Genomic DNA, 24,613 nt, shown 5'->3' with positions numbered 1-24,613 from the left:
GAAGAACAGTTTTTAGATCTTTTCACAGGGTGAAAGGGAAAAAACACAAAATTGGTTTTTTTATTCTTATTCACTTTTTTTATATATGGACTCCTAGAAACGTGCGACAGGAACTGAACCACTATGTAAGGGCAGTAAAGAGGCAGTTATCCTGAACATCGATTTAGCCCACTTGGGCACTATTTTTTTTTCTTTAATTTTTGAAAACCTTTATTGAAATCAGAACACACAGCTATTCAGCCTGACATCCCGGAGGCAAGGCAGCAGGAATAACAGGAGAGAAATAGTGCCAAACAATTAAGACATAGTCGTCGAAGGTTGATTTTATATTAAATGAATACAACAACAAGGCGCCCGCGGGCGCGAAAGTGGCAGTGTAAATAGTGTGACGCTGGGTGTCGGGGATGGGCAGGGAAAAAAGGCAGGGAAACGCGCTTCAAGGATAGGTTGCAGAATGGGAAGGAGGAGGGAGGGGGAAGGTGACAGGAGAATACAGTACCATAGAGCTCAGTTGGCGTCACAGGCTAGGGAGACACATTATCATGTTGGCTGATGGGTTCGGGCGGTAAGCACACATCTCCCCTGTACTCATTCCATGCTCCCCAAATTTTAGTCCAAGTTCGGGGTCTCCCTCTGGCCACATAGACTGTCTTCTCCCTGAACATGCACCAGTCCATGTTGGCCTTCCACTGTACCAGCAGGGGGGCCTCGGCCGCACCCCACCTCTGGGCTATGTCTCTCTTAGCTACCATGTTCCCAAGGGTAACCCACCTGGTCTGCGCAACGTTGTGATCGGAAGGCTCCCATACGTTCAGAAGGCATCGACGGGCCTCAGCGTGAGCAGCCACGCCAGTCACCTCCTCCATAACGCGGTGTACCCTTCTCCAGTAGGAGGCGATCACCGGGCAGTCCCAAAGGATGTGCAGGAAAGTGGCAAGAGCTCCACAGCCCCTACGACAGAGACCGTCAGGCGAGAAACCCATGTGCATCAATCGGGGCCCTGTCATATACACCCTGTGCAGGATCTTAAATTGCACAAGGCGAAGACGGGAAGAAATGGCAACCTCCTTAGGGGAGGAAACTGCGCTCTGCCAATCCTCATCGTCCAATTCAAGGCCATCCGCCACCCACTGGTCTCTCAAACTAAGGAGGAGGTCCGTGCGCACATAGATTAATTTTTTATAGGAGAGGGAGATCGCGCTGTCCGGCATGTGCCCATCCAGTATCCTATCTTCCAGTGGGGAACTCTCGGGAATGACGCCGTCCGGCGGAGAGGCCGAGAGCAGCGCGTGTCGCAGTTGAGCGTAGCGAAAAAACTCCGTCGCGCTCAGCTGGTATTCGGTTTGTAACTGGGGGAAGGTCTTAATCGAGCCCTTGGAGAGCATATCGTCAACCCTGCTGATGCCGATAAGGTCCCACCTATCAAATCCCTTGGTGTGCCATAGTCTACCCAGGATGTCGGAATCAAAGAGGGGAGTGAACCTCGTGAGTCTGCCCTGCCACCCTTGTGCCTTATTAACCGCCTGCCAAGTGCGGACCGCCGTACGGGTGGGGCCCGTCAACCGTCGGTCAAAAGACTTCGAGTATAGGGCCCGGTAATAGTTGCCATCGCCCATCAGCCATCTATCCATGGCATAGCCGGGGCTCTCCACTGGGCCATGGAAGCCGTGGTTGAGGGCAGCTAGTTGCGAAGACCAATAGTAACGGCGCACATCTGGGAGGGCGATGCCCCCGTCGTACCAGGGGAGTGTGAGTTTGTGAAAGGCAACGTGGGGTCGACCCTCCCAGAGGAGGGTCCGGAGAAGGCCTTCAAGATCACGAAAGTAGCGCGCCGGGACCGGGTCCTGAGCGTTTTGGAGCGCGTATAGGAACCTGGGCAGGGCCATCATCTTGAATAGAGCGGCACGGCCAAGAAGGGAGAGCGGCAGTTTACGCCAGCTGTCCACATCTCGCCGTAACCGCTGAAGAGGAGGGAGTAGATTGTTGTCATGCCTCAACTTGGGATTACCAGAGATGTAGATGCCCAGGTACTTGAAGCCGCGCGTGGCAATCTGAATCCTGCAGCCTCTGGGGAGACGTGGAGTATCCCCCTTGAGAACATATAGGGAGGACTTGGCCCAGTTGATAATCAGGCCAGAGTACCGCCCAAAAAGTCTGATCACATCGCAGGCCACAATAAGGGACCTGCAGGGGGAAGTCAGATAAAGCAGGATATCATCGGCATACAGGGAGACCCTGTCTTCGAAGCCAGGGGCCCATGTAATGCCTCGCAGGTCAGGATGCGCACGCAATAAAGCTGCAAGCGGTTCAAGGGCCAAGGCAAACAAAAGGGGCGACAGGGGGCAACCCTGTCTAGTACCCCGACGTAGGGGAAATGGCGCCGACAGGCGACCGTTGACCGTAACATTGGCCATCGGATCCGCATACAAGAGCTTCACCCAGCTCACGAAGACAGGCCCGAACCCGAGTTTGGTCAGCACCGCCCAAAGGTATGGCCATTCGAGCGAGTCGAAGGCCATAGTGGCGTCGAGAGACGCCAGGACAGCCGGCTCTTCAAGAGTGTGGGCCCTGGCCATGACACCATGGAGGCGACGCAAATTGAGGGCAGTGTTTCGGTGGGGGATGAATCCCGACTGGTCGGGGTGCACGAGGTCGCTAATGACGCCAATCAAGCGGTTGGCAAGCAGCTTGGCGAGGACCTTGGGCTCCACGTTAAGGAGAGAGATAGGACGGTACGATCGACAGACGTCCCGTGGCTTACCCTCCTTGTGGATGACCACGATGGTAGCCAGTCGTTGATCCAGGGGGAGAGAGCCTCTCTCAAAGGACTCCAAGAACATTTTACGGAGGTGCGGGGAGATCGCGTCCGAGCGGATTTTATACAGCTCCACCGGTATGCCGTTAGGCCCGGAGGCCTTTCCGGTCCGTAGGGAGCGGATCGCAAGGTCAATCTCGTCAGCGGTGATGTCTCTATCCAGGTCCGCTCTCTCTTCCTCGGAAAGGCAGGGTAGGTCAATATCTGAGAGGAAGGCCGACGAGTCCGCCTCCGAAAAGTCCGAGGCAGACTCATAGACCCCCTGAAAGTAGCCAGCGAATGAGTCAACGATAGCACTAGGATCCGTAAGGACCACACCGTCGTCCCCGAGGAGTTCGGGTACCACACGGCTGGCCATCTCCCTTCTGTCTAACCAAGCCAGCAACTTCCCGGCCTTATCGCCCACGTCATAGATGCGGCCTCGCTGTTCCCTGGCCAGGGCGAGAGCGGCATTAGTGGCTAAGGCATGGTAATCCGCTTGTTTCAGCGAGAGGGTATGGAGGACAGATGGGTCCGGCTCGGGCCCCAGCTGGGCCTCGAGTCGCAGTACTTCCTGCTCAACAACCAGCATGTCAGAATCCCTAGTCCGGCGGGTCTCAGCGATGAGCGCCTGGGCCTCGCCACGGAGCACCGTCTTGAAGGCTTCCCAGAGTGTAACGGCCGACCTCACCGAGCCCACGTTCTCGGAGAAGTAAAGATCAATGGCTTTGGCCAGGAGGGAGCGGGTTTTGAAGTTCCGGAAATACCACGGATTGACCGCTGCCGGTCGTTCCGGCAGGACCACCCCAAAGTCAAAGGAGACCCATAACGGGGAGTGGTCAGAAATGCCCCGCGCCAGAAAGCGGGCTTCGGAAACGGCCAGTGCATCCGAAGCCAGTGTGAGGACATAGTCGATGCGAGAAAGACTCCCGTGTGCACCCGACAGGAAGGAAAATTGATGGAGCGTGGGATGCAGAAGTCGCCACCCGTCTACCAGCCCCATGGACTCGAGAAAGGATGGCAGCCACATCTGCGGGCTACGTAAGTCGCGGGGCGGTTGGCGATCAAGCAGACCAGAGCAAACTGAATTAAAGTCACCCCCCACTATCAAACGGCCAGCCGGCATAGACAAGATGGCACCACCAAGGTCCTGAAAGGTACTAGATTGGAGCCCCGGGGGGACATACACAGAAAACAACGTGAGGGAACGCCCTTCCCATCTACCAGCTACGGCGGCGTACCGCCCCCTGTCATCAATCAAGGTGGTCTCTATCTCCAGGGGAAGGGACGCGCGCACGAGGATGCCCGCCCCCCGGGAGCCGGAAGAGAACCCCGAGTGTGCCACCATTTTGTAACCCTTACGATTCAGAGCTTTACAAGCGTTGCCCACCAAGTGCGTCTCCTGAAGAAGGACAATATCTGGCATGTGCCGTTTAATCAGTTGTATCACCACCCCTCTCTTGATTCGGTCACCCAACCCGTTTACATTCCAACTGAGAATTCTTAACAACCTACCCCCCATCCCCCCACTGCCCGCCCCACCCAAAGCCCAAAGACACCCGCATCAAAAACAGTTCAGGAGCACCAATGTCACATTGCCACACAAGAGAAAGAAAGGAAAAAACAACACACAAAAAACTGTACCCAACAAACCCCCCACCCTGCACCCCTGCAATAGACTAAAAAGCCCCCCCAACCAGCAGTGTGCCTGTCGCCCCATTAACTACTCTACGAAAGACCCAGAGGAGTAAGGAATCCCCACGAAATCGTCCCGCCACCCACCATGTAAATAAAGGAGAGATCATTAAGTAACAAAACACCAGTCCGGCGGTCATTCGAGGCGGGGGTAGCATCAGCTCCTAGTTCAGTCTTGCCGCTCCGCTCCGCCCGAGGCGCCTCCAACTTCATCCTCTTGCTCGTCACGCGCAGACGAAACAGTGTCCAGCCATTCACTGACATTTTCAGGATAGTCAAAAAAGAGGGCACGTCCCTTGTGTTCAACACGGAGTTTTGCAGGGAACATCATGGAGTACTTGAGACCCAAGTCTCTGAGGCGTCTCTTCACCCCCGCGTAGCTCAGGCGCTGACGCTGCACCATCCTGGTGAAGTCCGGATAAAAGTGCACCTCCGCATTTTGGTAGTGAAGTGGTCCATGCGATCTGGATGCTTGGAGGATCGCGTCTCGGTCTCTGAAGTTGAGGAGGCGCGCCACAATCGGTCGCGGCGACGCTCCCGTTTTCGGCGGGCCCCCCGGTACACAGTGGGCACGCTCCACTGAGAAAAAATTACTCAGTCCAGAGGGCGTCAAATGAGTCTTAACCAAGTCCTCCACAAATAGGTCAGCTGCGTCATTCTCGGACCCCTCCGGTACCCCTACTATGCGGACGTTCTGCTGCCTAGCTCGCCCCTCAAAGTCCTCCAGCCGCCTTGAGAATAGATCAGCGGTCGTCCGCAGGTTGCGGACCTCAGTCTGTAGCTCGGAAACGTCCGAGGTTAGGCTGGCGGTCTTGATGTCGAGGGCCTTCACACGCTCGTTGGTCTTGCCCAAGTCGGCCCTAATGAGGGTGATATCAACAGCCATGGAATCCACTTTATGAGTCAGGGTCTCGTGCTGCTGCTGCATGTCGGCACGGAGGCTAGTAATGGCACCCATGATGTCCACGAGGGTGGGGTCCGATCCATCCGGCGGGCTAGTCGATGGGGTCCCTTTAGAGACGGCCCCAGATGTAGGTGGCGACTTGAGATTCACATATCGCTCCATGCGATTGTTCTGTGTTTGCGACTTGCCCCGACCACCTTTGTTCGATGCCCTGTCCGGATCACCTCTGCCCGCCATGATGGGTACGTGAGAACAAAGGCGAGATGGCAACAGATCTGGGTCCACAGCCGAGAGGCAGACGGATCAAGAAGGCAAGACCAGGGTGCCGAAGGCTCAAGCAGGAGCGCAGTTACTTCACCAACGAAGGCGGCAGGCGGGCACTACGCAGTCCGATCGTGCGAAGTGACGAAGTCTGGAGGGACAATGGCACCGTCACGGAGCGGAGTTCAGCTCGACGTAACTTTGCTCAGGATCCACTGATTCGGAAGCCGATTGCAGTCCCCACCTCAGTAGGCCACCAGCATTACAATTCCACCAACGTGGACCAGGATTTCAAGCAGGATAGTTGCGGTGGGTCGGACGGTCCACGGAGCTCCGAGCTTACGCGGCCATCTTGGTCGCCCGCGAAGCTCCCCCCCCCCCCCCCACTTGGGCACTATTAAATTTACTCCCCGCCCACCACCCTCTCCATATCCCCCTTAAAAAACATTGGCCTTTTTGCGTAAATCTAGATGCGAATTTCGCACATACCTTGCTTATTTGCACAAATAATTAATTTATTTACTGTATAAATGTTATCAGAACATGATTTGTTTACAATTAGTGTATGATAAAAAGTGTTGGTTTTATTGATATTTATTTATTTATTTGCGAGATTTGCACAGTACGGGATAATTTGCACTGAAAATTAGAATGCTGTATGTTATAACCGCATTTTAATGTTAGGGTGTCAGAGGGTGAGAAAGAATGGAGATAATGTTGTACATTTGCATTATTTGAAAACTGTTTACATTATGTAAGAAAAACATCATGAAGCCGATGTGATACAGGATTAGGCTGAAGTCTGTTGTTTATCTCTACAGGCCCAGTGGTCCGATGACACCTGTATGCACGTTAAATACACAAGGATTGGCTGACCATGTCATGTGATCAAGGGCTTCAGGGCCCAAAACGCGCCATGGCGGACGGAGTGATGCACTTGACTGAATAAAGCAAGCAAATTTACCTAACTGGGTCCGGTTCGTTATTTTGCAGCAAGCGGTCAGAAAAAACGGAGTTCCTGTTTATATATATATATATTCAACTCAATAAGTGAAGTTGAGGAAAAATAACCCCCTTGGAGTGCTGGATTGTTTTCCTGGAGAAAGGAGATATTGAATGTGAGATATATTATAATAATAAGGCTATATTTCTAATAATGACAGCATTTTCTTCATTAGTCACTAAGGTGTTATATTGATGTGCGGTATTCTTTTCGAAGATATATTGTATGATGTTGTGGGGCTAGTTTTTCAGTTCTGTTAACTGTTGGGTATACAGGGTATGCTGAAGTGTTGATATTTGTTACATAAGCTTGTATATAGTGTGTGCCTATATATATGTGTGTGTGTGTGTATGTATGTATGTATGTATGTATGTATGTATGTATGTATGCATCTGTTCTTGGCATGTAGAGCTGCAGAGTTGCACACTATGCATAGATTGCCACCTAGTGTTGAGCCCGGATGTTTGCAGTTTGTTTTGTAGAAAAGTCTTTGGAAGTCACGGGATAGGTGACTACTCCTTTGGATGATACTGCGCATGGTCATCGGCTCCATCATCAGATTGTTTTTCGCCATTAGGGAAGTGATGGAGCTGTATAAGAGATAGTGATGTCCATGTGATATGTATCTAATTAAGATAATACTGGAACAGATAAAGGTAGCCGGGGAGGCAAGTGGGCGTGTGCAACTCTGCAGCTCTACATGCCAAGAACAGATGCATACTGGTAAGTAGCATTTTCCGTTTGAGGCATATGAGCTGCAGATTGCACACTATGCATAGATTACATAGCAGTTCCCACACCTAGCGGCGACCATCCATATCTGTTGTAGTGGTTTGAAACAGAGTTTTTAGTACAGCCTGGCCCACAGTGGCTTGTTGTTTAGTTTGCACATCTACACAGTAATGCTTTGTGAATGTGTGCGGTGTAGCCCATGAGGCTGCTTTGCATATGTCATCTAGGGGAATGTTCCCTAATAATGCCATTGAAGCCCCTACTTTCCTGGTAGAATGGGCTTTTGGTGGGATTGTTAATGTGCGTTTAGCTTTTTGATAACATATTTGTATACATTTAACAATCCACCTAGCTATACCGGACTTTGAAATGGGATTGCCTTTATGTGGCGGTGAGAAAGACACAAAAAGCTGCTTTGTCTTACGAAAGGTTTGTCTCCTTTCAATGTAGTACAGTAATGCTCTCTTGACATCTAAAGTGTGCAGAGCTCTTTCTGCGACTGTTTGAGGCAGCGAGAAAAACACGGGCAGCTCAACAGATTGATTTAGATGAAAAGGGGAAATGACTTTTGGAAGGAATTTTGGATTAGTACGAAGAACCACTTTGTTATGATGCATTTGCAGAAAGGGTTCCTGAATGGTAAATGCTTGTAGCTCACTAACCCTTCTGAGAGACGTAATGGAGACTAGGAAAGCTACTTTCCAGGTTAGAAATTGCAATTCGCATTTATGTAATGGTTCGAAGGGAGGTCCCATTAACCTTGTGAGAACTACATTTAGATTCCACACTCGTGTGGGTGGTGTTCTGGGAGGAATTATTCTTTTGAGTCCTTCCATGAAAGCTTTAATAGCTGGCACTCTAAAAAGAGATAGATGTTGTCTATTTTGCAAGTATGCTGCAATAGCTGCCAGGTGTAACCTGATAGACATGTAGGCTAAGTTACACTTTTGAAGGTGCAGTAAATATACAATGATGTGTTGAATAGACAACTAAAGGATCAATTTGGTTGCTTTGGCAGTATATGAAACCTTTTCCACTTAGCAGCGTACGAATATGCTACTTACAAGTATGCATCTGTTCTTGGCATGTAGGGCTGCTGACATTCATATCTGTGCATAGATCGCCGCCTAGTGTTGGGTCCGGATGATTGCACATAGTTGTCCTGGAAGAGTCTTCGAAGTATCACGAGATAGGTGGCTCCTCCCCTGGACTACAGTGCGCATGGGCATCCTCTCCATCTTCAGATTGTTTTTCGCCATTGTGGCAGAGATGGAGTGTAATAGTGAGTGATGTCCATGCTACATAGTAATTCTGTATGCTACAGCTGCTACAGGCGACGGGGAGGAGGGTGGGCGATATGAATGTCAGCAGCCCTACATGCCAAGAACAGATGCATACTGGTAAGTAGCATATTCGGTTCGAGGTATGTGGGCTGTTGAATTCATATCTGTGCACAGATTACATAGCAGTCCCTCCTATTCGCGGCGGCTGCCCATGCCAGCTGCAGCAGTCTGAAAGAGAGTTTTTAGAACAGCCTGTCCTACAGCTGCCTGCTGTTTAGAATGCACATCTACGCAGTAGTGTTTCGTAAATGTATGTGTGGTGGACCATGTGGCTGCCTTACATATCTCTTCTAAAGGAATATTCCCTAGGAAAGCCATGGACGCTCCTAATTTACGTGTGGAGTGTGCTCTTGGTGGAATGGTTAGTGTGCGTTTAGCCTTAGCATAGCAAACTTGTATACACCTAACGATCCACCTGGCTATCCCTGCTTTGGAAATGGGGTTGCCTTTGTGTTGTGGTGAAAATGCAACAAAAAGCTGTTTTGTTTTCCTGAAGTCTTTAGTTCTGTCTATATAGTACATAAGAGCCCTTTTGACATCTAATGTGTGTATGGATCTCTCAGCAACATTTTCTGGATTAGGAAAGAAAACTGGCAGTTCTATGGTCTGGTTCATATGGAACTGCGAAATCACCTTAGGCATGAATGTAGGGTTGGTGCGTAATACAACCCTATTTGCGTGGACCTGTATGAACGGCTCTTGAATGGTTAAGGCCTGGAGGTCACTAACTCTTCGTAGTGAGGTAATGGCTACTAGGAAAGCCACTTCCAGGTTAGAAACTGAAGCTCACAAGAGTGGAGAGGCTCAAAAGGTGGTCCCATCAGTCTGGTGAGGACCACATTGAGGTTCCAGACCGGTGAAGGCAGGTGTCTGGGAGGGATCACTCTTTTGAGCCCTTCTAGAAAAGCCTTAATGGCAGGCACTCGGAATAGCGAGAGGTGCTGCCTGTTTTGAAGATAAGCTGCTATTGCGGATAAATGTATACGAATGGAACTGTACGCCAGATTACACCTGTATAAGTGCAGCAAATAACAGATAATGTTTCTAATAGATGCATCCAGCGGGTTAATGTCATTGTTGTTACAATATATGACAAACCTTTTCCATTTAGCCGCATAGCAAGCTCTGGTTGTGGGCCGTCTTGCCTCCTTGATGATATTCATACATTCTGGCGGCAAGTTGAGGTAGCCAAATTCTAAGACTTCAGGAGCCAGATCGCCAGGTTGAGCTGTTGCGGATCTGGATGCTGAATGTCGCCATGGCTCTGCGTCAAAAGCCTGGGTGTGAGGTGTAGCCTTTGATGCGGTACCACGGAGAGGTCTAGACACGTGGTGTACCATGGTTGGCGTGCCCACATTGGAGCAACCAGGATGAGGGTCATCGAGTGTTGCCTCAGTATGCGTGCCACCAGCGGTATTAAAGGTGCTGAGGGAAAAGCGTACGCAAATTTGCCGGACCAGTTCATCCATATAGCATTGCCCTGCGACTGTGGATGTGGGAACATGCTGGCGAAGCTTTGGCATTTTGCGTTTTCCCTTGTGGCGAATAGGTCTATCCGTGGATGACCCCACTGCTGAAAGTACGGTTGGAGTACTGATGGATGTATTTCCCACTCGTGCATCTGGTGGCTGTGTCTGCTGAGCAGATCCGCCATCTGGTTGTCCTTGCCCGGGAGGTGTTCCGCCATGAAGAAGATGTTCCTCTGAATGGCCCACTTCCACATGCTCTGAGCCAGATGAGACAACTGTGGAGAGTGTTCCTCCCTGCTTCTGTATGTAGTACATGGCAGTCATGTTGTCCGTCCGGATCAACACGACCTTGTTGCACAAGTGTACTTTGAATGCTTTCATCGCCATGAAGATTGCCATCAAATCCAGAAGGTTGATGTGCATCCTCTTTTGCTGTGCTGTCCATAGTCCCTGCACTGTGTAGTGGAGTACATGAGCTCCCCATCCCTGGAGAGACGCGTCCGTCGTCAGTATAATCTGTGGCACAGGCTCTTAGAACGGTCGGCCCTTGCAAAGGTTTTGTGGGTTCCACCAATGCAGAGAGTTGAATGCCCGACCGCTCACCAACACTAGGTCTTTTAACTGTCCTTGAGCCTGATTCCACGGACGTGCCAAGCACTCCTGAAACGGACGCATGTGTAGTCTCGCGTGCGGGACTATGAAGATGCAGGAGGCCATCATGCCTATCAACTGCATGAACACTTTTGCTGGAAGCGAGTGTTGAGGTCTGAATTTTTGTATCAGCAATTGCATGCTGTTTATTCTCGCTGAATTTGGCTGAGCTTTGGCTGCCAGAGTGTTTATTGTCGCGCCCAGGTACTGTCGCATGTGGGCGGGCTGAAGATATGACTGGATAATTCAGCGAGAATCCCAGACTGTGAAGAAGATGAATGGTGTGGGACATGTGGCTGGCACACAGCTGGGCCGTCTTTGCTTTAACAAGCCAGTCGTCCAGATAAGGGTAGACATGTATGTGCTGTCTCCTTAGGTGTGCTGCTACTGTCGCCAGGCACTTTGTGAACACCCTGGGTGCGTCGTTACTCCGAAAGGGAGGACTTTGAACTGGTAATGTTGGTTTTGAATAGTGCACCTGAGATACTGTCTGTGTGATGGGTGTATGGGTATATGGAAATATGCATCTTTTAGATCCAGCGATGCGAGGAAGTCTCCCTGACTGAGTAACTGCAGAACTTGTTGTAAGGTGAGCATATGAAAATTCTCTGACAGAATGTAACTGTTTAGAGGCCCGAGGTCCAGAATATGAATGAATGAATGAAGCAGGATTTGTATCGCGCAACTTAGCCCCAGAGGGCGTCAAGGCGCCTAACCAAATGAACTCGTATGGTCAGAGAGCATGATTAGTGGTAGGCCTTGATGAATAGGTCTGAGATACCCATTAGAAAGTACAGAGAGTACACCCCTGAGCCTTGGTCTTCTACAGGCACGAGCTCTATGGCCCCTTTTTGCAGCATGCGGACGACCTCCTGCTGCAATAAGTGTAAGTGCTCTGCGGACATAGGACGGTGTCTTGGTGGGATGTTGGGTGGAGTGGATGTTTATTCCAGACAATACCCGTACTGGACAATGTCTCTCACCCACCTGTCTGTGGTGATGGATTTCCAGACTGGCAGGAACTGTTGTAGTCTCCCCCCGACAGGTGTTATATGGTCGGGGGGCAGTGACAGGGCGTCACTGTTTGTTATTGGCAGAGGATCTGGAGCTGTTGTTTCCTCTGCCTCTGCCCTTGATGTTGTTTTCACGATACCCACCCCGGTTGTTTTTATTGTAGGTGGATTGTGTACCTCCTTTATTGTACTGTGTCTGTTGTGTGGACTGGCCTCTTGAGGGGCCCCTAGTATTGGAGCGACAAAAGGAGCCACCCCGAAACTGCTGTGACTGCAGAGTCCCCATAGACTTTGCAGTCTCTGTATCTTTTTTAATTTTTTCAAGGGTGGTGTCAACCTCAGGTCCAAATAAGAAGTCCGGGTTAACTGGCTGATTGAGGATAGAGGTTTGTATTTCAGGTTTGAACCCTGAGATTCTCAACCAGGCGTGTCTCCTTAACATAACGCTAGTGTTGATGGCCCTGGCTGCAGTGTCAGCTGCGTCTAGCGTGCACTTGATGGAAGCATTGGTTATAAGCTTCCCTTCCTGGATTAGTAGTTCTGCACCCTCCTTGTACTGATCTGATAGGTGTTGCAACAGTGTCTCAAGGGTATCCTAATGGGACCTGTCATATCTGGCTAAGAGTGCCTGAGTGTTGGCAATGCGCCAGATGTTAGCCGCCTGCGCAGCCACCCTTTTCCCTGAAGTTTCCAGAACTTTCGACTCTTTGTTAGGAGGAGGAGCATCACCTGTAGTCTGGGAGTTTGCCCTCTTACGTGCATTAGAAAAAACTAATGAGTCCAAAAGCAACTGTCCCCTTATATAAGCAGGGTCCGCAGGTGCTGGTCTATATTTCTTTTCAATCCTTGGGTTTAACACCCTGGCTCTAGTGGTGTCCTTAAAAATGTCATTAGCATGCTTAAGGACCCCTTTTAGCATGGGCAGGGTTTAGACTGTTCTTTCGGAAGTGGAAAAGGTGTCGACCAGAAAGTCTTCCTCCACAGGGTCAGCATGAAGTTCGAAGTCATGATTACTGGCTGCCCTTTCAATAAGGGTGTTAAAGGCAGTTGTGTCCTTAGTAGGAGATGTTTTCACATTGTACACACGAGTGTCAGGGACAGTCTGTGGATCCCTCGGGTCAGCTGGGTCTGCCCATGGTTGGTTTTGATCATCAGGATCAGTGTCCGCATGATAAAGGCCATCTCCATGTTCGTCATCCCCTTCATCCACATCCGAGTATGTTGGGGAAACATTTTGTGGTTCTTGTCCATAGGAATGGAGGGGTTCCACAAGAGCTGGTGACGTCGTGGAAACCCTCTTCTTCTTCAAGGGAATCTTATATGACTCCATGGGTGTTTCTGGTATGATTTTCCTTTTATATATGGAGAGTCTACCAGTTTCCGAGTCGATGAATGGCCTCGACTCCTGTTCTTCAGGCTCCTCTGTAGCCTCCAATTCCGTTGACACTTTTTTAATGGCGCCGATACCTTGTTTTGGCTCGAACATCTTCGGACGCACTGAGGGTGGCAACCCGAATTTGATCGGCGTCGACGCGGTCTGAATGTGTTCGACCAGCTTTGGTGTCGGGCCTTTTTTGGCCCGACCGCTGTAGCCTTGTCCTTGATGCGTTGGAGTGACTCCGACACTTCCTTGGCTATGAATGGACTGGGCCGCGTCGACTCGACAGGGTCCTTGGAGCCAGTCTTCGCCTTGTCCGCAGGCCTCGACCGAGGATCGATCCCGTCTTTCGGTTCGAGTCTTTTGTGTGTGTCGACTTCTTTCGGCGTCGGCCTTGGTGGTTCGACAGCCTTGACCTTGGTCTTCGGTGCCCCAACCGTCGGTTCGATGACTTTCTTGAGCTTTTCGGCATCGACGGCCATTTTCTTTTTCTTCGGCTCCGAGGGGTTTGAGGCCTTGGAGCCGACCAGAGTTAGTTGCACTTTCGGTTTCGGCATTGATGCTTTCGGTTTTGATTTCTTTGGATCGACCAATGGCGGTTTTAAAACCGATGGCTCTTTAGTAATGTTCGAAGCCGGGCCTTTATGCGGGGCTGTAGAACGAGACTGTAGATCTCGGGTAAGGCCTTGTGGCGATCCCTCGACCTGAGCATTATTGAGTGCGTCATCTTCGCCCCCCGTATATCCGGTTGGGCCTAGCTCCTCGCCTGAGCTATCTTCTATGGCCCCAAGGGCCTCTGCGTCGTCTCCTACCTCTTCGACAACGTCTTCGTCTTCTTCTTGCACCTCTTCGTCTTCATACTCGGAGTCATGGCTCGAAGGCGGATCGGAGGTATTCTTGCTCCTCCAGATCAACGACCTCCTCGTCTTCGGTCCCGAAGATGTTTTCCGGAACAGGCGCTGACTTCTTCGACTCCAATCGAGCCACGCGTCGAATCCGAAGAGTTTTCTTCGACCTGAACCGGGCACAGGCCATACAGTTGGCTTCGTTGTGATCCGGGGACAGGCACTTGTTGCACACCGGGTGGACATCGATGTGCGGGTATTTTGCATTGCAAAGTGGACACCTCTTGAATGGGCTTCTTTCCATTGTAGATCGAAGATCGTTCCTCTATGTCCTCTCGAAACAAAGTTACCGGTACCGAACGAAACAATACCGAGGCTGTCGAAAGCCTTTTGGCTTTGTAGAAAGTTTTCCTAACTTGAGCTAAGATAGTAACATCCGAACCCAATGGCGGAAAAAAACAATCTGAGGATGGAGAGGATGCCCATGCGCACTGTAGTCCAGGGGAAGAGCCACCTATCTCGTGATACTTCGAAGACTCTTCCAGGACAACAATGTTCAATCATCCGGACCAAACACTAGGCGGCGATCTATGCACAGATATGAATTCAGCAGCCCACATGCCTCGAATACATGCTCTAGTGGTGGGGCGTTAGGCTTCTTTGATAACGTTCACACAGTCTGGGGGAAGGTTGAGGTAACCAAACTCTATGACCTCAGGAGCCAGATCGCTAGGTTGAGCTGAGCTGGGTCCGGGTGCCTGATCTCTCCACGGTTCTGCGTTAATAGGTGTGGCGATAGGTTTCGTTTTTGGTGTGGTACTACAGACATTAGCAACAGCGTGGTGTACCACGGTTGTCTGGCCCAAGTTGGAGCGATCAGGATGAGCGTTAGGGAATGTTGCTGTAGTTTGCGGACCACTAATGGAATTAGTGGGAGAGGTGGAAAAGCGTACGCAAATAGTTTTGACCAGTTCATCCATATCACATTAGCTTTGGAGAATGGGTGTGGGTATCTGGCTGCAAAGTTTGGGCATTTTGCGTTTTTGTGGGTGGCAAAGAGGTCTATTTGAGGTTGTCCCCACATTTGAAAGAACGGATGAAGAACTTGTGGATGGAGTTCCCATTCGTGGATTTGCTGAGTTTGTCGACTTAGCAGATCTGCCATGGTGTTTTGTACTCCTGGGACGTGTTGGGCAAATAGGAAAATCTTTAGTGGTATAGCCCATCTCCATATCTGCTGTGCTAACAGAGAGCTGCAGAGAGTGTGTCCCTCCCTGTTTGTTTATGTAGTACATAGCTGTCATATTGTCAGTGCGGACTAGGACAGCTTTGCCTGACACTTGAGTTTGAAAAGCTTTTAGGGCTAGAAACACAGCTAGTAACTCTAGGTGGTTGACGTGGAGTAGCTTTTGTTGCGGTATCCACCTGCCTTGCGTGGTGTGATGCAGGAGGTGAGCTCCCCAGCCGGAGAGCGATGCGTCCGCTGTTAAGACTACTTGAGGAACTGGCTCTAGAAACGGCCGCCCTTTGGAAAGATTTTTGGTGTTCCACCATTGCAGAGACCGATGAGTCCGACCGTCCACCAACACTAGGTCTGTTAGTTGAACTTAAGCCTGGTTCCATTGGCATGCTAGGCACTCTTAAAGTGGACGCATTTGCAATCTTGCGTGAGGAACTATGAATATGCAAGATGCCATCATTCCTATGAGCTGCATTAACAGTCGAGCTGGTAGTGAGTGTTGCGGCTTGAATTTTGTTAGAAGAGTTTGTACACTTGTTATCCTTTCTGGATAGTGTTAACTGGGTGTTTATTGTAGCGAAGAGATACTGTTGTATATGTGAGGGTTGTAGATGCGACTTGGCGTGATTTACTGTGAATCCCAAGTTGTGAAGCAGTTGAAGGTAGCGTGAGTGTGTTGTACACACTGGCTGTATGAGCTGGCTTTAATTAGCCAGTTGTCCAGATATCGGAAGACATGAATGAGTTGTATTCTTAAGTGTTCAAGCAAGGGGTACACAGGCAAAGTGGCAGAAGGAGGTTGCATGTTTAAAATGCAGGTGGCCAATGAGACCACTCGCAAAAAAGCCGCACCAGCCTCTGTAGCCCTCCGCGGAGGGGACAACAGCTCATCAGTGAGAGAGGGCTGCAAGAAGACCCTCCCAAGGCACTGAGAGTGCGACCAATGCCCCGCGTAAAGGAGCCCCATGGAAGAATGAGGATCCTGATGGGGCTCCTGGGGAGGCGAAGAGCTTGCCGGATCGGGGAGCTCCAAAGGAGGCTCCACAAATTCCAAGGGGGACACTGGCAACCATACTTCCAGCGACGCCAGGCAAGCTTTCGGTGCCGCCCCGGCTTTATCAGTGGGTAGCATTAAGCATTTATTGTACACACTCAAAGACTGAACTCAGACCAATTTTGTTTGTATAAAAATATTATTTAGTTGTATTTTATTTTCTATAACCAAGCCAGGCCTGAGACAGGTGAGTATAATAATGTTTTTTAAGAATAATGCAGTAAAATACAGTTTGAATGCAGTCGATTGCAATTGGATTGCTTAAAGGTAAGTCATTTGTTTATAAAACAGTTTGAATTACTTTTCAGTGTCATTGCAGATTACTTTTTATGTTACTTTCCCAATTCAGTGAGATATGCCTAGATATCACACTGGGCCATTTCCCCGATTAAAGATAAGTAAATCAGTTTTCGTACATATAAAGTTTCTTGAGGTTTCATACAAACCAACTCCACACAACAATTTTCACAAGAAAGAAGTCAATGCAGTCCAATGGGAGAAAACCAGATTATTGATTTAATGGTAAGTACATAGATTTGGGAGTTGGTTTTCTGGGTTTAGAACAAGGGTTTACCCATGGTCAAGGATGCACTCTCAAAGCATCCACAGCCTCGCTAGGGCAGCCTGGGGCAGAGTGCCCTGTTGTTTTTAATTGGGATTGCAGGTTCTGGTTTTTTGCTTCAGGCTCTGTCCATTAAGTCATCCAGGAGGAACCAACAGCTGGGCAGGTAAGTTGGAGGACTCGGGGACGTAGATGCACATCAGGTTCACTTCTCCAGGGCGCAGGGTGGCCAGATCCAGGGATGCCTTTTGAGGTTGGATTTCACATTACCAGGCCACGCACAATGTGGAGGGGTGGGTGGGTCCCACATTGGGGAGTCCTGGAAGGGTCAACCCACAGTGGACTTGGACTCTGGAGCGCAGGGGGGCCTCGCTGGGACCTGTGGGCCACTTAGACTCGGGCCGTAGGCTTCAGGTGCAGTGTTGGTTCCAGGTGTCCGGTTTCTTTGTCCTCAGCTGGCTCTGAATCTTTCTTTGGAGTTTCTTTTGAACAGAGCCTCCATTAACAGGTGATCCGATCTTTGTTGAAGGCAGTCAGATCTCTCAAGGGTTCTGGAGGTCGCTGGCTGCAGGGCAAGGTGACTTTCTGCACAGGATCTCTGAAAACTGCATAAGGGCTGGTAGAGCTGGGGCCAAGTCAGTTCTTTTCTGCCGTCATCTCTGCTGGGCGTCTTCTATCAGCCTTCTTCTTTGGTAGGTAGCGGGAATCTGTATTCTTGGTTCAGAGCTGCACCCTCAAAACTGTATTTTGGGGGTATTTTAGGGGTCTCGAGGTGAGTAGCTATGGGCTACTGACCTTAGGGTGACTACACACTTGGTGTGCACTCCCCACGTGGGGGAGTGGGCAAATCCCTAATCCTGATTGGAGAGTGCCTGCCATTTGCAAGATAACAGGCACTGAAGAGTGGGCTTCACCTCGCCTCCCCCACCTGAGGGGTGGGGCTGGCAGAGGTGGGAGCACGTTCTGGGCTGTTCTAATTTTTCCCCGGCCGTCTTTCCGCCGAAAAGGAGGGGAGACAGGAAAGGGGCCTGCTCCTGATAGCAGGAGAGATTGGGGTCACGTTACAAAAGCCAAAGCAGCAAGGCCTTTGAAGCTCCCCTTTCACAGATGGAGTTCATAATGACAAACTTTCAGACCATATACTCCTTATGGCTATACTGCATCTACAGTGTCTTAGAATGGACTTGTACACTGTGGGGGTAGTGTATTCATGCAACTGTACCCTCACTAGTGGTATAGTGCATTCAGCTCAAGGGATGTTTTACCTATACCATATGCAGTGCCATGTCGAGTCTTCACTTTTCTCTGCACCAAAACACACAGCCTGCAGAGAGAGAGAGAGAGAGAGAGAATGTGTGTGTGTGTGTGTGTGTGTGTGTGTGTGTGTGTGTGTGTGTTACAATATGTGCTGCATCCCCTAGTGGCCTCTCCTGGTCAGTGTCCTTGGTACCCATGGCACCTTTTACAATAGACTTACATGTGGGCACACAGCATTTCCTCACAATCATCATAGGAGAGGGTTCGAAATAAGATATTCAAAATGGGAAGAGGTTATCTAAAGGGGGCTTAGCACCTTACAAGATACTAAGCAACGATTATAAACCTGCAATTGTGATTCCTACGGAATTGTGCAGTATTTTCTTTTGCTCTTACATCAAAGGCCTTTAACAACTGTTTCTAAAGTGAGCAGTGGACAGGACAATACATTATCGGGTCTGCTAGATGAAAACTGAGTTATATGCTCTTGCCCCCCCACGCCCTCCCCAGCCACTTCCTGATAAGACTGACATCTCACTCTCATTATTCAGACTGTCAAGTGCATTAGGGCATATACTTGCCCCGGTTTCAAGAACCCTAGTTAGGACATTAGTGGAAAACTCTCTCACCCGCCATATGGAAGAACCAAGAAGCCCCTGTCTGCCCTGAAACCTCCAACCACGTGAATGGTGTCTGCCACACTTTGAAACATGTTCCACTCAGTGGACAGATCTTTCGCAGGTAACAAACTAAATCATCTGTATTAAAAAGAGGACTACAAAAACCTACATAGATACCTTTGAACTATTATTCCAAAAGGGAAAAACAGACTGAGTTGTTTATAACAGCACCAAACGTCTCATCAACTAGGCCGCTTGTTTTAATGTAGTTAGCACAGATCCTTTCTGGATACTTACTAGAGAAGCAGTGCGGATTGTTGCAAAGTGGTCCCGGTTACGACAGTACGCTCTCCGTCTGGCTGCAGTTGACGACTGCTGAGGTTCCACCTCAGGCTGGTAAGGGTCATCATAGAGATTGTCATGCTCCTAAAAAGTGAGAGCGAGAAAAGACATAAGACATTTGAGCACCATTGTGTCATGAATAATTGGAAGGCAAAAGGAAAGAGGTACAGGAAATGTGAGAATTGAAATGGAGCCGTCTGCATAATTTCTACATGTATTACTTTAAGTCCCTAAATCTAAAGTTAACCACCCCCAAGAATCAGTATGCAGTACCCTCTGCCTGAGGAAACTCGCTTAGCGAAGGGTATATTGGGAAATAAGGACATTTCTGCAAATGGTATTGCATTTGTATTTACATAAAACATTAATGTTAGCAGTGAACATTGTAGATCAAAGGGAAACTAAATGACACAACCACATCAGTTATCAAGGCTGTTTGTCACATCTGGAGATGAAGCACAGGTTTTCCCTAGTTTCAGTATTGTAGACAATCACAAAATACCACTAGAGGACTCAAACTAATAGAGAATATCCCAACAGACCAATTCCCAAACGGAATCTAGCTATAGATACTTCAGACAGACCAAACTTCTACATTCTAGCAGTGGTTTCCAAACTTTTGAGAACCACCACGACCCAATTTTTAGAACGAAAAACTTTTGCAACCTATTTAGCTATAATTGACTGGAGACTGGCATTTTTTAAATGTAATTAAAGCATAGCGTGGTAGTGCACGGTCATTTACAGACAGACAATTTCCATTGAAATGGCTCCTACGCTTTCACAGACCTACAGTTTTACCGATAAAACTATACTGCACACGTGTGGAAATCGGATTTCAGTGAATATTCATCATTTGTGTACAACCAGGTGAAGTTTCTTCATTAGATCCTATTAAAATATTTGTTTCCATCACTCTTCAAAGCTACAAATAAAATGTTCTTGGTTTTTGCTTTCCTAGCTGCTAAACGTGTACAATTAATTTACAGGTATTTACATTGTGTTACAAAAATAATTAAACCTTAGACCCTTTCCTTTCACATAGTTGTACTCCATCACGATTGCCACATAATTCACTTTACTTTTCTTTTTCGGACTACAAAGTGAGAGGAGTTTGTAAACACGAGTCCGAATAGTAAAAATGCAGCAGTTTGTCAGAAAACGTAGACTGACATTTGACCTCTATCGTTGAAGCGCAGTAAATGTGACAAGACAAACACATAATTAAAAGGCATCTTTATTTAGTTGTTGAACATTAACAACCCACCAAAAATCGGCTCACCACAATTTGGGAAACACTGTTATAGTAGTCTCTTTAGCAAGAGATAAGGGGAAATGAAATGTGTTTAAGGATTAAAACACTGAATTTGTCTAATCAAGTAGTAAGCGCAGAAATATAAGGTTAAAAAAACGTGTAAGAAACATTAAACTTGAAAGTGATCCATACGCAACCCTGGTCTCAAATTAATATAGCGCATGCAACTTATCAAAGTGTCTCCTAGTCTTCTTCGGACATGATCCATGAGGCCGAATAATTCGCCCAGTCAATTGATTAAAGTAATAAAATATATTCTGCACAGAAATAAAGAAGAAAAAACTTAATGGAGTACAGCAACAAGATCCTGATTCGCTTACACGCTTCCATTTTTCAATGTTTGTCCTTTTGTGCTTGGTTATGCCTAGGTGGCAAATAGAGTGGTACTGAGGAGAAAAGAGAACTAATGACTAGAAGCACAAAGGTCATCCTCCAGTCCTCCATCAAATATGTTTAAATCTAGAAATAAGAGCAAAGTGTAAAGCATGTACCTAGTGGGGAAGGGAGGTAGCTAAAAACTGTAGCCACTGTTGGTCTTTCAATAAACAATGGTTAAGTTTAGTATTTGTTCTGCATGCAACTTACAAATACATGATTTTATAGAGCACATGTTCTGTGAGTGGCAGCCTGGAAGTAAAGGTCAAAATTTCCAAATTGGCCGGCCTTGCTTACACAGATGTTTTCAGAGTTGGGAGGGGGTTTTTCCTAATACTCCAAGATGGGAGCGATGGAGACCTTTCATGCGATACTGCAGCAATTTGTGGTTACTGGACACAATATTGAATAGTGTTGTTTACCACTGGTGTACCAGAGCCAGAACATGGGCCCCCTTCAACTGGATACTAAAGTTACTTCCATATAGATACTGGACTCTTTATGTGAATCGGGAAAAACAGTCAAGGCTAAATCTAAGATTTGGAGGGGGTAGACGTTCAGAATCAACAGATAGCACAACGCACCCTCTGTGTTTTCAATTTAAAATATGAAAAGTATTTTATTTAGCCTGCATGTCAATAGTTAGGTTACAATGGAAACGAAGAAATCAGAAGGAGCAAATATATGCCAGCCTCACAAGAGTTAATGTAGCTGCTTAGTTCTGGCCGCTAGATTTCTCTTAACATTTGGCCAATAAGCAATGTTATTTTTATGTGGTTTGGTTCAGGTGGATTTGGGTTTAAAAGGTAGGCAAGGGATAAAGATGAGGAAACTCAGGACCTCACTCTGGCCCTTGGGTATTGATTTGATTATTTCATATAGCACTAGCACCACTAGTTGTTGCCTTAGGGTACTACTCTGATACCAAGGGGTGAAATAAAAGATGTCAGTCATAAAAAAAATGTAAAAACAGTTCAGGTCCAGAAGAAACCGTGTCATCGCAAAAATAAAAAGTCCCAAAAACACACCACCAAGCACATAGGACTCCAAGGTCTATGCACATAGATTATTAACTAAAGCAAATCCTTTTTTTTTATAATGAAGGGTTTTACCGTGCCATATTGACCGACTAACATTTTATTATTCATCCTATAAATCCACAGGGTGTTTAGTTACCCTTTCAGATGTAATTCCATCTCTTATAAAAAAAATTACTTACTTGTAACAATAGTTTTGCTACTTTACATGTTCCGCATTATTTTAGAATTTAGTTATGGTGCCCGGAACTGTCGGCTCTTTTTTCTCTCTTGAGTATCGACAAGATATGTATAACTGCCCGTCCACAGAACTTTGAACATAAGTCCACAATGCTACAGTAGATAGTCACCATCTCTATATTATTTTTCTTGATTTTTGTTTTGTTTTGTGCAGCTTTGTGTGTTCTGCTTTTTTTGTGCTTAACCCATAATACTTTCTCTGGGGGGTCTGTTGCCTGTGAACCCAGAATAGCTTTAAGCTGCAAATTGTTTGTTGCAGGTACTTCTTTCCTTTAGAGTCTGAATCTCTGCAGAACAAGCATGACTGGTCCAGCAAATGTAAAAAGGCCGAAAGGGGTGACATGTAACCTTTAATCGTGCCCACAGCAAGTACTTGCCTTACCAAGATCCGAACATGAACAATACAGGTCAGCAGTTTTGCTTCCAACTGCTTTGCCTAGTGGGAACCACATCAAGCAACAAACCTATTCCAGCACACAGCTAACACAAATTTTGCGGAAGGGCGCGCCTGATTTCCAAGATGACATCAACACCACCAAAAGGTAGGGCGGGCGGGCAAAGGAGATTAACTGTTTTCGCTCAAATCATGACACATGGAGATGCAGGTTGCCCAGGCCAGAGTTCAAGGCCCTGCCATAATGCTGTAACCGAAGATCCTCCCGAAGCAGCGGTTTGATCGGAGGACAGGTGCCACACTCTCCTGGCCGAATTCGGAGCCCTAGAATTTCTTGGGCCTGGTTCTTTCGATCTGCTTCTGACAAGGACAGAAGAGGTAGCAATGGAAAGGTGTACAGTAGCCCAGGGCTACACTGCATGCGGAAGGAGTCTCTGAGGTAGAGCAGTCTTGGGAACTCCAAAGCTCCAATGTGCTGACATTGTGCATTACTAGAGGTGAAGAGATTGGGCCAGGGTTCTCTCCATTGTTGGAAGATATGCTGCAGTACCTCAGAGTGTATCTGTGGTTCATGATCTGATAGATGTAGGCAGCTGAGCTTGCCTGCAGTGCATTTCAAGATTCTATCAGGTGGTGTACCCCTAAGTGTAGGAAGCTGAGTTTCTGTTGCAGTACCCCTACTTTTTACCAAACTACTTTACACACTGCCTTTGCAGGCGGTGTGTTTTGGTACAAAACAAAGGGAAGAGTCAATATGGCACACATACCTGTGTGCCATGCCTACTACCCACTGCCCTGGCATAGGTCAGCCACCCCTCTAGCTGGGTGCATTATTATACCAGTGGTGAGGGTAGAGGGGCATGGGCCCTGTACCCCTACTGTATCTAGACCAATTCTTAGGCACTGTAAGTGCAGAAATGCCATTAAGAGTATATAGTGCTGGGAGTTTGTCATTACAAACTACATAGAACCATAATGGCTTTACTAAAAACAGGGAATTTGGTATCACACTTCTCAGCACACTGATGCCGGATGTGTGGAATTTAATGGACAATGCATTAAGAGGCCATCTTAGAGATGAAAAACAGTCCTCGGGTGGGTTCCTGAATGTACACATGAGCCTGCAACCACAAGATATGTGTCTGGACACCTAGGGAGGGAGCCTTCTCTACCTGAGCCCAGAAACAAAGCCTGTCCTGGGTGGAGGTGTTCACACCTTCCCCAGGCCAGGAAGAGTCATCTGTGGCAGGGGAACTTCAAAGGCCTTGCCGCCTATGTAATGCGACCCCCCCCCCTCACCCTGCAGCCTCTCCTTTTATCAAAAGCAGGCCCCCTTCCAGTCTCCCTTCTTTTTTCGGTGGGAAGAGAGGCCACCTCTGCCAACACCACCCTTCAGTTGGGGGAGGCGAGGTTGAGCCCCCTCTTCATTGCCCGCCATCTTGCAGATGGCCGGCACGCTCCAATCAGGATTAGGGATTGTGTCCACTCCCCCACGTGTGGTGAGCACACCAAGGGTGTAGTCACCCTAAGGTCAGTAGACCTCGAGACCCCTAAAACGCCCCCTACAGTATTTAGGGGGCAGCCCTGAACCAAGAAGACAGATTCCTGTAACCTACAAATGAGAAGGATAAAAGAAGATGCCCAGCAGATGAGACTGCAGAGAAGAACTGGCTTGGCCCCAGCCTATCGGCCCTTCTGGATTTTCCAGAGATCTTGCTCTAAAAGGAGCCTTGTCCTGCAGCCGGCGACCTCCGCAATCCTGTGAACAGCAGCTCTGCTCAAAAGAAACTCCCAAGGCAGACTCTGAGCCTGCTGAGGACAAAGAAACCTGACGCCTGGAACCACCACTGCACCAGACGCTTGGAACCACCACTGCACTAGACGTCTATGGCTCGAATCCGGGTGGCCCACCGGTCTCAGCGCGGGCACCCAGAGCTCCAAAGTACGAGTCGACCATGGGTTGACCCCTCCCGGACTCCCTACAGGGAGACCCCAGCGACCGTGAGTGGCCCGGTAAGGTGAAATCCGACCTCAAAAGACACCCCTACATCCAGCCGCCCTGCGCCCCGGAGAAGAGAACCAGAGGTGC

The 24,613-nt window shown here is 48.5% G+C and overlaps 1 protein-coding gene across 7 annotated transcripts in view; it reads right to left on the bottom strand.

Moving 5' to 3' along the window:
* Window positions 1-24,613, bottom strand: part of TAOK2 (TAO kinase 2) — a 1,046,857-nt gene that overhangs the window by 325,107 nt on the left and 697,137 nt on the right. For all 7 annotated transcript variants that reach the window (XM_086932114.1, XM_086932110.1, XM_086932116.1 and 4 more), the window contains one exon: window positions 19,119-19,247. In XM_086932114.1, coding sequence (XP_086788240.1) covers window positions 19,119-19,247 — 129 coding nt within the window. The remainder of the gene's footprint in view (window positions 1-19,118; window positions 19,248-24,613) is intronic.

Source organism: Lissotriton vulgaris, chromosome 7 (assembly GCF_964263255.1).
Source record: "Lissotriton vulgaris chromosome 7, aLisVul1.2, whole genome shotgun sequence".
Lineage (NCBI taxonomy): Eukaryota > Metazoa > Chordata > Amphibia > Caudata > Salamandridae > Lissotriton > Lissotriton vulgaris.
Note: the sequence above shows the minus strand (reverse complement) of the source record. Positions and strands in the feature narration are given on the sequence as shown.